Source organism: Moschus berezovskii, chromosome X (assembly GCF_049115385.1).
Source record: "Moschus berezovskii isolate FMDL1 chromosome X, NW_MosBer_1.0, whole genome shotgun sequence".
Lineage (NCBI taxonomy): Eukaryota > Metazoa > Chordata > Mammalia > Artiodactyla > Moschidae > Moschus > Moschus berezovskii.
Window position 1 is genome coordinate 72,337,987 of NC_142488.1, and position 13,881 is coordinate 72,351,867.

The 13,881-nt window shown below is 39.9% G+C and overlaps 1 protein-coding gene across 1 annotated transcript in view; it reads left to right on the plus strand.

The window, feature by feature from the left end:
- The first annotated feature begins 292 nt into the window (after nt 1–292).
- Nucleotides 293–13,881, plus strand: part of CYLC1 (cylicin 1) — a 46,933-nt gene continuing 33,344 nt past the window's right edge. Inside the window, exon 1 of the mRNA XM_088834277.1 lies at nt 293–347. Within this exon, the coding sequence (XP_088690403.1) occupies nt 293–347 (55 nt within the window). The remainder of the gene's footprint in view (nt 348–13,881) is intronic.

Consider the following 13,881-nt stretch of genomic DNA (forward strand, 5'->3'; position numbering starts at 1 on the left):
CACACAGAGTCGGACATGACTGAAGTGACTAGCAGCAGCAGCAGCAGGAGCTGTAGAAATATCGACTTTTGTACTACTTAAGTTGTAACCTCTCAGACCTTTATCTCTACTTTACTAAACTCTTTACTCCTCATACAGTCTCTTACACATCTATGCATTCAACAGATCTTTGGTGATCATCTACTCTGAAGCAATACTCTGCTAGGCATGGGAGATTAAATCATGAACAACAACAATAGCAAAAAACAAAACAGACATAGCCAAAATTTAATGTAGAGCTTGGACTTCGCAGATGGTGTTAGTGGTAAAGAACTTGCCTGCCGGTGCAGAAGGCAGAGGAGATGCAGGTTAGACCCTGGGTCCAGAAGATACCCTGGAGTAGGAAATGGCAACCCACTCCAGTATTTTTGCCTGGAAAATTTCATGGACAGAGGAACTTGTCAGGGTATAGTCTATGGGGCCACAAAGTGTCCAACACACACACATAGGACTTGCTTTTCATGTTCCAAGAAACATAAGACTGTTGGCTCGTTTCACATAACGCTTTTCCCCTTTTAATTTGCTCCAAGTTTATTCAGATCATTGACTCACCTCAAGGTTTATTTTGATAAACTTTTAAGTGTTCATCTTCACTTGTAACATCCATGAGTAATTAAAATGTAAGAGGTGATGAAAATATATCCAACTCTTATTAACCTACTGGAGCTTCCTGGATAATGGTAAGAATAGGTGGAAGAGACCTTTCAGATTTTATTTTTAACCATAAAGTTATAGTATTAACATTTATCTTCATTACATAGGTTTGCCAATCAGAATGTCTCATCAATATGAAATAGAGATATTACCTTACTGGGCTAATATTTTATATGCAAAGCATTCAAATTTCTTTTTTTTTTCACATAGGATGTATCAACACAAGATTCAACATAATTCCGTTTTTGAAATGTGGGATACAGCTCTGGATAACTCTATTACTACCTTCCTACATCCTTAACATTCTATGCCATGCCAGGTAAACCAGTCATTTGGTCCATCTCTATTACAAATTGAGACCCTAGAGGAAATTTAATTAGCTTGTCCAGGGCCACCATATTAGTGACAAAGACCAACATTTGAACACTGGTCTCCTGAATCCCAATTTAATTTTTTTACTTACGAGTTCTTGTGTGCTAAGTTACTTCAGCTGTGTTTTACTCTATGTGACCCTATGGACTGCAACTTGCCAGGCTCCTCTGCCCACGGAATTCTCCAGGCAAGAATACTGGAATGGGTTGCCGTTCCCTCCTCCAGGAGGTCATCCTGACCCAAGGGTCAAATCCACGTCTCTTACATCTACCTGCATTGCAGATGCATTCTTTTCCATTTAGGCCACCTGGGAAGCTTTCGTTTGTGTGCGTGTGTGTATGCTCAGTCATGTCCAACTCTTTGTGACCCCATAGACTGTAGCCCACCAGGCTCCTCTATCCATGGGATTTTCCAGGCAAGAATACTGGAGTGGGTTGCCACTTCCTACTCCAGGGGCTTCCAAGTACACCTCTGCAAAAAATTTCCATCTTCATCACCAGGGTCAGCTGGAGACCAGTGCAAAATGAAAATGAAGCATAGTCATAACTTCTGGCTCAAAATAAATGGCCAGCTTGGTCATATAAGTAGTAGATAACAGAACCTATGTTGACAGAACTTGAACATATCAGTCTCAGCTTTTAAGTGACTCAGAGTTTAATGATGCTTCCATAGTGAAAGAAAGCAACTGAGAGAGCCAACATTTCCTTACATAATAATAGCTTAAATTGTAGCATTTATTTTTTCATTCAATAAAAAGTTTTGCATGCCATCACTGTGCTAGGCACTGGGGATACATAAGTAAATAAAATAGACAAAATATCACTGTCTTCGTGGGCTTTATATTCTAGTGGTTGGAGATTAACACTAAATAAGTTTAAAGAAGGCAATAAGTGCTATGGGAAAAAAATAAGGAAACAGGGTGACAGGGAGGGTCAGAATAGAGAAGAAGGTAGATGAGATGTTTAGGTTCAGTTGAAGACATGATCTCCTGACAGTCTGCCTGTGAATGTTGTTAAAGAGAGAAATTGATTACTGAAAAGAGAAAATGATTTTTTCTTCTTCAAAGCTCGAGATCAAACTTGGAGAAGCTCAGAGACCAGGCCAAAACTCATTGTGTACAGTGAACATATATCCTTTTACTTTTCCTGCTTTACTTCCAGGTATGGAGAAGAAATGGCAACCCATTCCAGTACTTTTGCCTAGAGAATCCCATGGACAGTGGAGCCTGGTGGGCTACAGTCCACGGGGTCACAAAGAGTCGGACGTGACTGAGTGACTTCACTTTCACTTTTATTGAGTCTGAGAAAGGCTTGAGGTGGAAAATAGATGTTACAAAAGAGAAAGAGAAAGAGATAACCTATTTCAGTAATGCTTCAATATTGCCTCAATGGTTGGGTCCCGTATCTTTCCTAGTGTTTACTACAAGGTTCTTCTGTGGTCCTTTTCCCACTCATTTTCTCCCCTAAACTTCAAACTTCAATACAGATACGTACACAATGAAAAATTAGAAATTTGAGCATACTCTCCATAAGAGTTAGAATAAGCCATTTACAGCTTTATGTTTTCATAGATATTACCCAGTTAATACTTCTTAATTAACCAGAAGTTAATTCTTGGAAATTTTGACACTACATTTTTTGGTCCATTAATGCTGAATTTATATGTATTTGACTATTTTCATTGACTTAATACTTATGTTTAAAAATAATCATTTATCAAGATTATTTTTAATTAGTTTTACTTCAACAATTTTTCTAAAGTAATGCTTATATTTTTATTGATACCAATAATCCAAGAACATAAATGTTCCACATATAATTTCTATTTTCATTTTCCATGCTTTACATATATTTATATTACTATATTTTTAGCTTCTCAATATAGATATACTTTGTAGGAATTTTTAAATGAAAAAGATTATATTCATAAATAAAATTACCCATAACCTCACTATTAGCATTTTGATGTGTTTACTTCCTTTCTTTTCACAATAAATGTATTTGTTTTATGTAGTAGATAGCAAACTATATGTACAGTTTTATGTTCTTGGTTTTTTCATGTGAATGTTAATGCTACAGTGATGAATAAAGCAGACAAGATTCCTGTGGAATAAAATTCATAATGAAATTTTACTTCACTCTGTATAATAGGCTCTAGTTTCATCCACCTCATTAGAACTGATTCAAATGCATTCTTTTTAACGGCTGAGTAATGTTGGGAAAGGTTGGGGGCGGGAGGAGAAGGGGACGACAGAGAATGAGATGGCTGGATGGCATCACCGACTCTGTGGACATGAGTTTGGGTAAACTCCGGGAGTTGGTGATGGACAGGGAGGGCTGGCGTGCTGTGATTCATGGGGTCGCAGAGAGTCGGACACGACTGAGCGACTGAACTGAACTGAACTGAATACTCCATTGTGTATATGTACCAAAGCTTTCTTATCCATTAGTCTGCAGATGGACATCTAGGTTGCTTCCATGTCCTAGCTGTTATAAACAGTGCTGCAATGAACATTGGAGTACTTGTGTCTCTTTCAATTCTGGTTTCCTCAGATCTTGTGATTTACTGAAGTCACTCCTTAATTTGTACACTTAGGTTGCTTTCAAATTTTAATATTTTATGTAAAACTATAATGAATGTCTGTGCGACACTGTTACTTAAGATGCATCCTTAGGAGTGGAATCGTTGGACCTCAGGGTAGGAACATTTTTAAAGTCTGTTTATACATAGTTGATATTCTTTTTATTCCTTTATATGATTATGGTCCATTTCTTACTTAGATTGAATGGCTTTGCAATACTTACCTTCAGAAGGCAATACCATTTGACAGATATGTGAAGTTTGGCCAGTGGAAGGATTCTGAGATATACTGCATACCATTGCTCAAGTAAAAACTAACTTGATGCCTTGAATCATACTTCCTTCCATTTTCTAAAATAAAATGGGCAAGTGTTATATAAGAAACATAAATTTTCAAAAACAAAGAAAAATTTGGAGATACCCTAAGATGGCGGAGGAATAGGATGAGGAGAACACTTTCTTCCCCCAAAATTCATCAAAAGATCATTTGAGTGCAAAGCAACTTTCAAAAAACCACTTCTGAACACTGGCGGAGGACACCAGGCACCCAGAAAGGCAACCCATTCTCTTTGAAAGGAGGTAGGACAAAATATCGGAGAAGGTAATGGCAAGCCACTCCAGTACTCTTGCCTAGAAAATCGCATGGACAGAGGAGCCTGGTGGGCTGCAGTCCATGGGGTTGCTACTAGTCGGACAAGACTCAGCGACTTCACTTTCACACATTAGAGAAGGAAATGGCAACCCACTCCAATGTTCTTGCCTGGAGAATCCCAGGGACAGCAGAGCCTGGTGGACTGCCATCTATGGGGTCACACAGAGTCGACTTAGCAGCAGCAGCAGCAGCAGGACAAAATATTAAACACAAAAAGACAGACAAAAGAGTTAGGGCTGGAGACACGTCCTGAGGAGGGAGTCGTGAAGGAGAAGTTTCCAAACAGCAGGAGAAACCCTCTCACAGGTGGGTCTGTGGGGAGTTTTGGAATCTCAGAGGGCAACATAACTGGGAGAGAAAAAAATAAAAAAACAACAACAACCCACAGATTACACGTCTAACTGCAACTCCCAGCAGAGAAGTAGCCCAGATGCTCATGTCCACTACCAGTGGCAGGGGCTTGACAGGGAGGGGTGGGTTGCATGCTTAGGGTAAGGACTGGGCCTGAATACCCTGAGGACAATCTGAAGGAGCTAACCTGAGATAGCAACCCAAACTGTGGGATAGCCAAAGAGAGAGAAAAAGAGAGGGAGAGAGAGAACTTTCCCATAAAAAGCTCTAAACTAAGGCGCAGCCTGGCCCACTAACAGAACACACGTACACCCGGGGCAGATTCATGTCAATGTATGGCAAAAACAATACAGTAATGTAAAGTAATTAGCCTTCAATTAAAATAAATAAATTTAAAAAAAAAAAAAAAGGATTGAGCAAATACCAAAGGAGAGCTAGCCGGCTGCAGACCGGCTCCTCTCCCTGCTGGATGTAGAGAGGCAGGTGTGCGACAGCCAGAGCCAGAAGGCAAGGGGCAATCTCAGCTCCGTAGACTGCATCCTCCACCAAACAGTGAGTAGGCTCCCAGTTGCTAACCAAGTCTTACTGGGATCCTGGATGGTTGACATCACTGAGGATGGTCGCAGGCAGAGATCAGCTCCCCAGAAGAGACACATGGCACATCTGAGATGGTGCTCTTGTGGCACACCCAGGAAACTGAGTGAGTGGGACCAGGGAGGTGATTAAGATGCACAGCCCACCTGGGACAGTGTGCTTGTGAAGCACCTGGTCGCCTGAGCTCCCCAGGGCTGTGAAGGGCACAAAACGCACACCCAACGGAGTGCCTTTGTGAAGTACCAGAAAACCTGAACCTGTGCAGCTTAGACCTTGAAAAGAAGTATAATCTGGAACAAGGAACTATCTGAAACTGAACTGACCCCACATTACACTCAAAATCTCCTGAAAAATTCCTAGATATATTTTTACTATTATCATTTTATAATTATTTTTTATTTTTAAATTTTTTATTGCTCCTTTAATTTTCATTTTTATAACCCTCTATTACCTTGCAAAAAAAGACCATATTTTTAAAGCAAATTTCATATATATATTTAAAAACTTTTGTGATTCATTTTGCTTTGTATTTTTAATATTGTATTTTTGAGAGTTTAACCTCTAATCTAGATTTTTAATCTTTGCTTTTTGGTAGTTGTTATCAATTTTGTACCTTTAAGAATCAAGTCCTCAGTACCCAATTTTACTTATGGGTGTGATTACTGGCTTGATTGCTCTCTCCCCTTTTGACTCTCCCTTTTCTCCCAAAGGTCACCTCTATCTCCTCCCTTGCCCTTCTCTTCTCTACTTGACTCGGTGAATCTCTCTGTGTGTTCCAGACTGAAGAGAGCACACAGGGAATTGATTATTGTTTAGATGGCTCTCTGCCCTTTTGGCTCCCTCTCTTCTCCTCCTAGTTACCTCTATCTCCCTACTCTCTCTTCTTTTCTCTATGTAACTCTGTTAACCTCTCTGGGTGTCCCTCACTGTGGAGAATATTTTCTCCATTAACCTAGATGTTTTATCGCCTGTGCTGTATGGATGGAGAAGTCTTGAGGTGATTGTAAGAATAAGACTGAAAGCCAGAGGAAGGAGGCTTAATCCAAAACTTGAGAACACCAGAAAACTCCTGACTCCAGGGAACATTAATTGACAAGATCTCATCCAAAAGTCTCCATAGCTACACTGAAACCAAGCTCCACCCAGGAGCCAACAAGTTCCAGAGCAAGACATACCATGCTTTTTCTCCAGCAACACAGGAACACAGCCGTGAACATTAAAACACAGGCTGCCCAAAGTCACACCAAACCCATAGAAAGCCCAAAACACACTAATGGACACTTCATTGCACACAAGAGAAAAGAGATCCAGCTCCACCCACTAGAACACCGAAACAAGTTTCCCTAACCAGGAAACCTTGACAAGCCACTAGTCCAACCCCACCCACAGGAAGCAACCTCCACAATAAAGAGGAAGCACAAATTTACACCATACAGAGAGATCACCCCAAACACAGCAATCTAAACTGAAGAGGCAGAGAAATATTCAAGAGGTAAAGGAACATGATAAATGCCCACTACACCAAACAAAAGAGGAGGAGACAGGGAATCTACCTGAAAAATAATTCAGAATAATGGTAATAAAGATGATTCAAAATCTTGAAAACAAAATGGACTTACAGATAAATAGAATAGAGACAAGGATTGAGAAGAGGCAAGAAATGTTTAACAAGGATAGAAGAAATAAAAAAGAGTCAATAAATAATGAATAATGCAATAACTGAGATCAAAAGCAACAGTAGAATAACTGAGGCAGAATACAGGATAAGTGAGGTGGAAGATAGAATGGTGGAAATAAATGAAGCAGAGAGGAAAAAAAGAATTATAAGAAATAAGGACAGCCACAGAGACCTCTGGGACAAGGTTAAACGCCCCAACATTCAAATAATAGGAGTCCCAGAAGAAGAAGACAAAAAGAAAGATGAGAAAATACTTGAGGAGATAATCATTGAAAACTTCCTTAAAATGGGGAGAGAAATAGTCACCCAAGTCCAAGAAAACCAAAATTCCCAGACAAGATAAACCCAAGGTGAAACACCCCAGACGCATATTAATCAAATTACCAAAGATCAAACATAAGCAGCAAATATAAAAACAAAAAGGTAAAAGAAAAAATAACAAACAACGGGATCCCCATGAGGATGACAGCTGACTGGCAGGACATACTTAAAGTGATGAAAGAGAAAAACCTACAAAACAGATTACTGTATCCAGCAAGGATAACATTCAAACATGAAGGAGAAACCAAAAGCTTTACAGATAAGCAAAAGCTGAGAGAATTCAGCACCACCAAAGTAGTTATTCAACAAATGCTAAAGGATCTTCGCTAGACAGGAAACACAGAAAGGGTGTATAAACTTGAACCCAAAACAACAAAGTAAATGACAATGGGACCATACTTATGTATAATTACCTTAAATGTAAATGGATTGAATGTCCCAACCAAAAGACAAATGCTGGTTGAATGGATACAAAAACAAAACTCCTATATATGATGTCTACAAGAGATCCACCCCAAAACAAGGAACACATACAGACTGAAAGTGAAGGGCTGGAAAAAGACATTTTACACAAATTGGAACCAAAATAAAGCAGGAATAGCAATACTCATATCAAATAAAATAGACTTTGAAATAAAGGCCATGAAAAGAGACAAAGATGGACCCTATATAATGACTAAAGGATTAATCCAAAAAGAAGATCTAACAATTATAAATATATATGCACCCAACATAGGAGCACTGCAATATGTAAGGCAAATGCTAACAAGTATGAAAGGGGAAATTAACAATAACACAATAATAGTGGAAGAGTATAATACCCACTCACACATACGGATAGATCAACTAAATAGAAAATTAGCAAGGAAACACAAATTTCAAATGATACAATGGACCAGTTAGACCTAACTGATATCTTAAGGACACTTCATCCCCCAAAAATGAATTTCACCTTTTTCTCAAGTGCACAAGGAACATTCTCCAGGATAGATCATATCCTGGGCCATAACTCTAGTGGAACTTTTCTGATCATAATTTGGTAAGATTCAGTTCAGTTCAGTTGCTTAGTCGTGTCCGACTCTTTGTGACCCCATGAATCACAGCATGCCTGGCCTCCCTGTCCATCACCAACTCCCGGATTCACTCAAACTCATGTCCATCGAGTCGGTGATGCCATCCAGCCATCTCATTCTCTGTCGTCCCCTTCTTCTCCTGCCCCCATTCCCTCCCAGCATCACAGTCTTTTCCAGTGAGTCAACTCGTCGCATGAGGTGGCCAAAGTATTGGAGTTTCATCTTTAGCATCAGTCCTTCCAATGAACACCCAGGATTGATCTCCTTTAGAATGGACCGGTTGGATCTCCTTGCAGTCCAAGGGACTCTCAAGAGTCTTCTCCAACACCACAGTTTAAAAGCATCGATTCTTTGGTGATCAGCTTTCTTCACAGTCCAACTTTCACATCCATACATGACCACTGGAAAAACCATAGCCTTTACTAGACAGAACTATGTAGGCAAAGTAATGTCTCTGCTCTTTAATATGGTACTAGGTTGTTCATCACTTATCCTTCCAAGGAGTAAGTGTCTTTTAATTTCATGACTGCAATCAGCATCCACAGTGATTTTGGAGCCCCCAAAAATAAAGTCTTACACTTTTTCCACTGTTTCTCCATCTATTTCCCATGAAGTGATGGGACCAGATGCCATGATCTTAGTTTTCTGAATGTGGAGCTTTAAGCCAACTTTTTCACTCTCCTTTCAGTTTCATCAAGAGATTTTTAGTTCTGCTCCACTTGCTGCCATAAGGCTGGTGTTAGTTGTCAGCTATTAAAAAAAAGTATTAAAAATGAAAACATATGGAGGCTAAAAAACACACTTCTGAATAACCAATAAATCACAGAAGAAATCAAAACAGAAATCAAAATATGCATAGAAACAAATGAAAATGAAAACACGACCACCCAAAACCTATGGGATTCAGTAAGAGCAGTGCTAAGGGGAAGGTTCATAGCAATACAAGCTTACCTCAAGAAACAAGAGAAAAATCAAATAAATAACCTAACTTTACACATAAAGCAACTAGAAAAAGAAGAAATGAAGAAACTCAGGGTTAGTTGAAGGAAAGAAATCATAAAAATTATGGCAGAAATAAATGAAGACGAAACAAAAGAGACTAGTAAAAAATCAACAAAACTAAAAGCTAGATCTTTGCGAAGATAAATAAAATAGACAAACCATTATCCAGACTCATCAAGAAAATAAGGCAGAAGAATCAAATCAACAAAATTAGAAATGAAAATGGAGAAATCACAACAGACAACACAGAAATACGAAGGATCATGAGAGACTGCTCTCAGCAAATGTATGACAATAAAATGGAACACTTGGAAGAAAAGGATGAATACTTAGGAAAGTATAACCTTTCAAAAGTGAACCAGGAAGTAATAGAAAATCTTAACGGACCCACCACAGGCACAAAAGTCAAAACCGTAATCAGAAATTTTCCAGGAAACAAAATCCCAGGACCATATGGCTTCACAGCAAAATTCTACCAAAAATTTAGAGAAGAGCTAACACCTATCCTAGTCAAACCCTTCCAGAAAATTGCAGAGGAAGGTGAACTGCCAAACTCATTTTATGAGTTCACCATCACCTTAATACGAAAACCAGAAAAAAATGTCACACACACACACACACACACACAAACTGCACACCAATATAACTGATGAACATAGATGCAAAAATCTTCGCCAAAATTCTTGCAAGCAGAATCCAATAAGATATTAAAAAGATCATACATCATGACCAAGTGGGCTTTATCCCAGGGATGCAAGGATTCTAAAATTTTGCAAATCAATAAATGCGATACCCCCTATTAACAAATAATTGAACGAAAAAATCTCATATAATTATCTCAGTAGATGCCGAGAAAACCTTTGAAAAAATTCAACATTCATTTATGATAAAAAAAAAACCCTCCAGAAATCAGCCCTAGAAGAAACATACCTCAACATAATAAAAGCCATATATGATAAACTCACAGCAAACACTATCCTCAATGATGAAAAATTGAAAGCATTTCCCCTAAAGGTAGGAACAAGACAAGTATGCAAACTCTCACCACTACTATTCAACATAATTTTGGACGTTTTAGCCATAGCAATCAGAGAAGAAAAATGAATAAAAAGAATCCAGATTGGAAAATAAAACGAAAAAAAAACTCTCACTGTTTGCAGATGACATGATCCTCTACATCAGTTCAGTTCAGTCCAGTTCAGTCGCTCAGCCGTGTCCGGCTCTCCACGACCCCATGAATCACAGCACGCCAGGCCTCCCTGTCCATCACCAACTCCCGGAGTTCACTCAGACTCATGTCCACAGAGTCGATGATGTTATCCAGCCATCTCATTCTCTGTCGTCCCCTTCTCCTCCTGCCCCCAACCTTTCCCAGCATCAGAGTCTTTTCCAGTGAGTCAACTCGTCGCATGAGGTGGCCAAAGTATTGCAGTTTCAGCTTTAGCATCAGTCCTTCCCATGAACACCCAGGACTGATCTCCTTTAGAATGGACTGGTTGGATCTCCTTGCAGTCCAAGGGACTCTCAAGAGTCTTCTCCAGCACCACAGTTCAAAAGCATCAATTCTTCGGCAATCAGCTTTCTTCACAGTCCAACTCTCACATCCGTACATGACCACGGGAAAAACCATTGCCTTGACTAGACGGACCTTTGTTGGCAAAGTAATGTCTCTGCTTTTTAATATACTATCAAGGTTGGTCATAACTTTCCTTCCAAGGAGTAAGTGTCTTTTAATTTCATGGCTGAAATCAGCATCTACAGTGATTTTAGAGCCCAAAAAAATAAAATCTGACATTGTTTCCACTGTTTTTCCATCTATTTCCCATGAAGTGATGGGACCAAATGCTATGATCTTCGTTTTCTGAATGTTGAGCTTCAAGCCAACCTTTTCACTCTCCTCTTTCACTTTCATCAAGAGGCTTTTGAGTTCCTCTTCACTTTCTGCCATAAGGGTAGTGTCATCTGCATATCTGAGGTGATTGATATTTCTCCCAGCAATCTTGATTCCAGCTTGTGCTTCTTCCAGCCCAGCGTTCCTCAAGATGTATTCTGCATATAAGTTAAATAAGCAAGGTGACAATATACAGCCTTGACGTACTCCTTTTCCTATTTGGAACCAGTCTGTTGTTCCATGTACAGTTCTGAATGTTGCTTCCTGACCTGCATACAGGTTTCTCAAGAGACAGTTAAGGTAGTCTGGTATTCCCATCTCTTTCAGAATGTTCCACAGTTTATTGTGATCCACACAGGCAAAGGCTTTGGCATAGTCAATGAAGCAGAAATAGATGGTTTTCTGGAACTCTCTTGCCTTCTCCATGATCCAGCGGATGTTGGCAATTTGATCTCTGGTGCCTCTGCCTTTTCTAAAACCTGCTTGAACATCTGGGATTTCACAGTTCACATATTGCTGAAGCCTGGCTTGGAGAATTTTGAGCATGACTTTACTAGCGTGTGAGATGAGTACAATTGTGCAGTAGTTTGCGCATTCTTTGGCATTCCCTTTCTTTGGGATTGGAATGAAGACTGACTTTTTCCAGCCCTGTGGCCACTGCTGAGTTTACCAAATTTTCTGGCATATTGAGTGCAGCACTTTCACAGCATCATCTTTCAAGGTTTAAAATAGTTCCACTGGAATTCCATCACCTCCACTAGCTTTGTTGGTATTGATGCTTTCTAAGGCCCACTTGACTTCACATTCCAAGGTATCTGGCTCTAGGTCAGTGATCACGTTATCGTGACTATCTTGGTCATGAAGATCTTTTTTGGACAGTTCTTCTGTGTATTCTTGCCACCTCTTCTTAATATCTTCTGCTTCTGTTAAGTCCATAGTATTTCTGTCCTTTATAGAGCCCATGTTTGCATGAAATGTTCCCTTGGAATCTCTAATTTTCTTGAAGATATCTCTTTTTTTTCTTATTCTGTTTTTTTTTTTTCCTCTATTTCTTTGCATTGATCACTGAGGAAGGCTTTCTTATCTCTCCTTGCTATTCTTTGGAACTCTGCATTCAGATGCTTATATCTTTCATTTGCTCCTTTGCTTTTCGCTTCTCTTCTTTTCACAGCTATTTGTAAGGCCTCCTCAGACAGCCGTTTCACTCTTCTGCATTTCTTTTCCATGGGGATGATCTTGGTCCCCATGGGGATGGTCTTGGTCTCCCGTACAATGTCACGAAACTCCGTCCAGAGTTCATCAGGCAATCTATCTATCAGATCTAGTCCCTTAAATCTATTTCTCACTTCCACTGTATAATCATAAGGGATTTGATTTAGGTCATATCTGAATGGTCTGGTGGTTTTCCCTACTTTCTTCAATTTAATTCTGAATTTGGCAATAAGGAGTTCATGATCTGAGCCACAGTCAGCTCCTGGTCTTGTTTTTGCTAAGTGTATACAGCTTCTCCATCTTTGGTTGCAAAGAATATAATCAGTCTGATTTCGGTGTTGACCATCTGGTGATGTCCATGTGTAGAGTCTTCTCTTGTGCTGTTGGAAGAGGGTGTTTGCTATGACCAGTGCATTCTCTTGACAAAACTCTATTAGCCTTTGCCCTGCTTCATTCCGTGCTCCAAGGCCAAATTTGCCTGTTACTTCAGGTGTTTCTTGACTTCCTACTTTTGCATTCCAGTCCCCTATAATGAAAAGGACATCTTTTTTGGGTGTTAGTTCTAAAAGATCTTGTAGGTCTTCATAGAACCGTTCAACTTCAGCTTCTTCACCGTTACTGGTTGGGGCATAGGCCTGGATTACTGTAATATTGAATGGTTTGCCTTGGAAACGATCAGAAATCATTCTGTCATTTTTAAGATTTCTTCCAAGTACTGCATTTCGGACTCTTTTGTTGACCATGATGGCTACTCCATCTCTTCTAAAGGATTCCTGCCCATAGTAGCAGATATAATGGTCATCTGAGTTAAATTCACCCATTCCAGTCCATTTTAATTCACTGATTCCTACAATGTCTATGTCCACTCTTGCCATCTGCTGTTTGACCACTTCCAATTTGCCTTGATTCATCGACCTAACGTTCCAGGTTCTTATGCAATATTGCTCTTTACAACACCGGACCTTCCTTCTATCACTGGTCACATCCACAACTGGGTATTGGTTTTGCTTTTGCTCCATCCCTTTATTCCTTCTAGATTTATTTCTCCACTGATCTCCAGTAGCATACTGGGCATCTACCGACCTGGGGAATTCCTCATTCAGTATCCTATCATTTTGCCCTTTGATACTGTTCATGGGGTTCTCAAGGCAAGTATACATGTGGTTTGCCGTTCCCTTCTCCAGTGGACCACATTCGGCTGTGGTCCATGTGATCAGATCGACTAGTTTCCTGTGATTATGATTTCAGTGTGTCTGCCCTCTGATGCCCCCTCGCAATACCTACCGTGTTAGTTGGGTTTCTCTTACCTTGGGCGTGGGATATCTCTTCACAGCTGTTCCAAGAAAGCGCAGCCGCTGCACCTTGCCTTGGATGAGGGGTATCTCCTCAAGGCTGCCCCTCCTGACCTTGAACGTTGAATAGCTCCTCTCGGCCCTCCTGCGCCTGTGCTGCCACCGTCTAT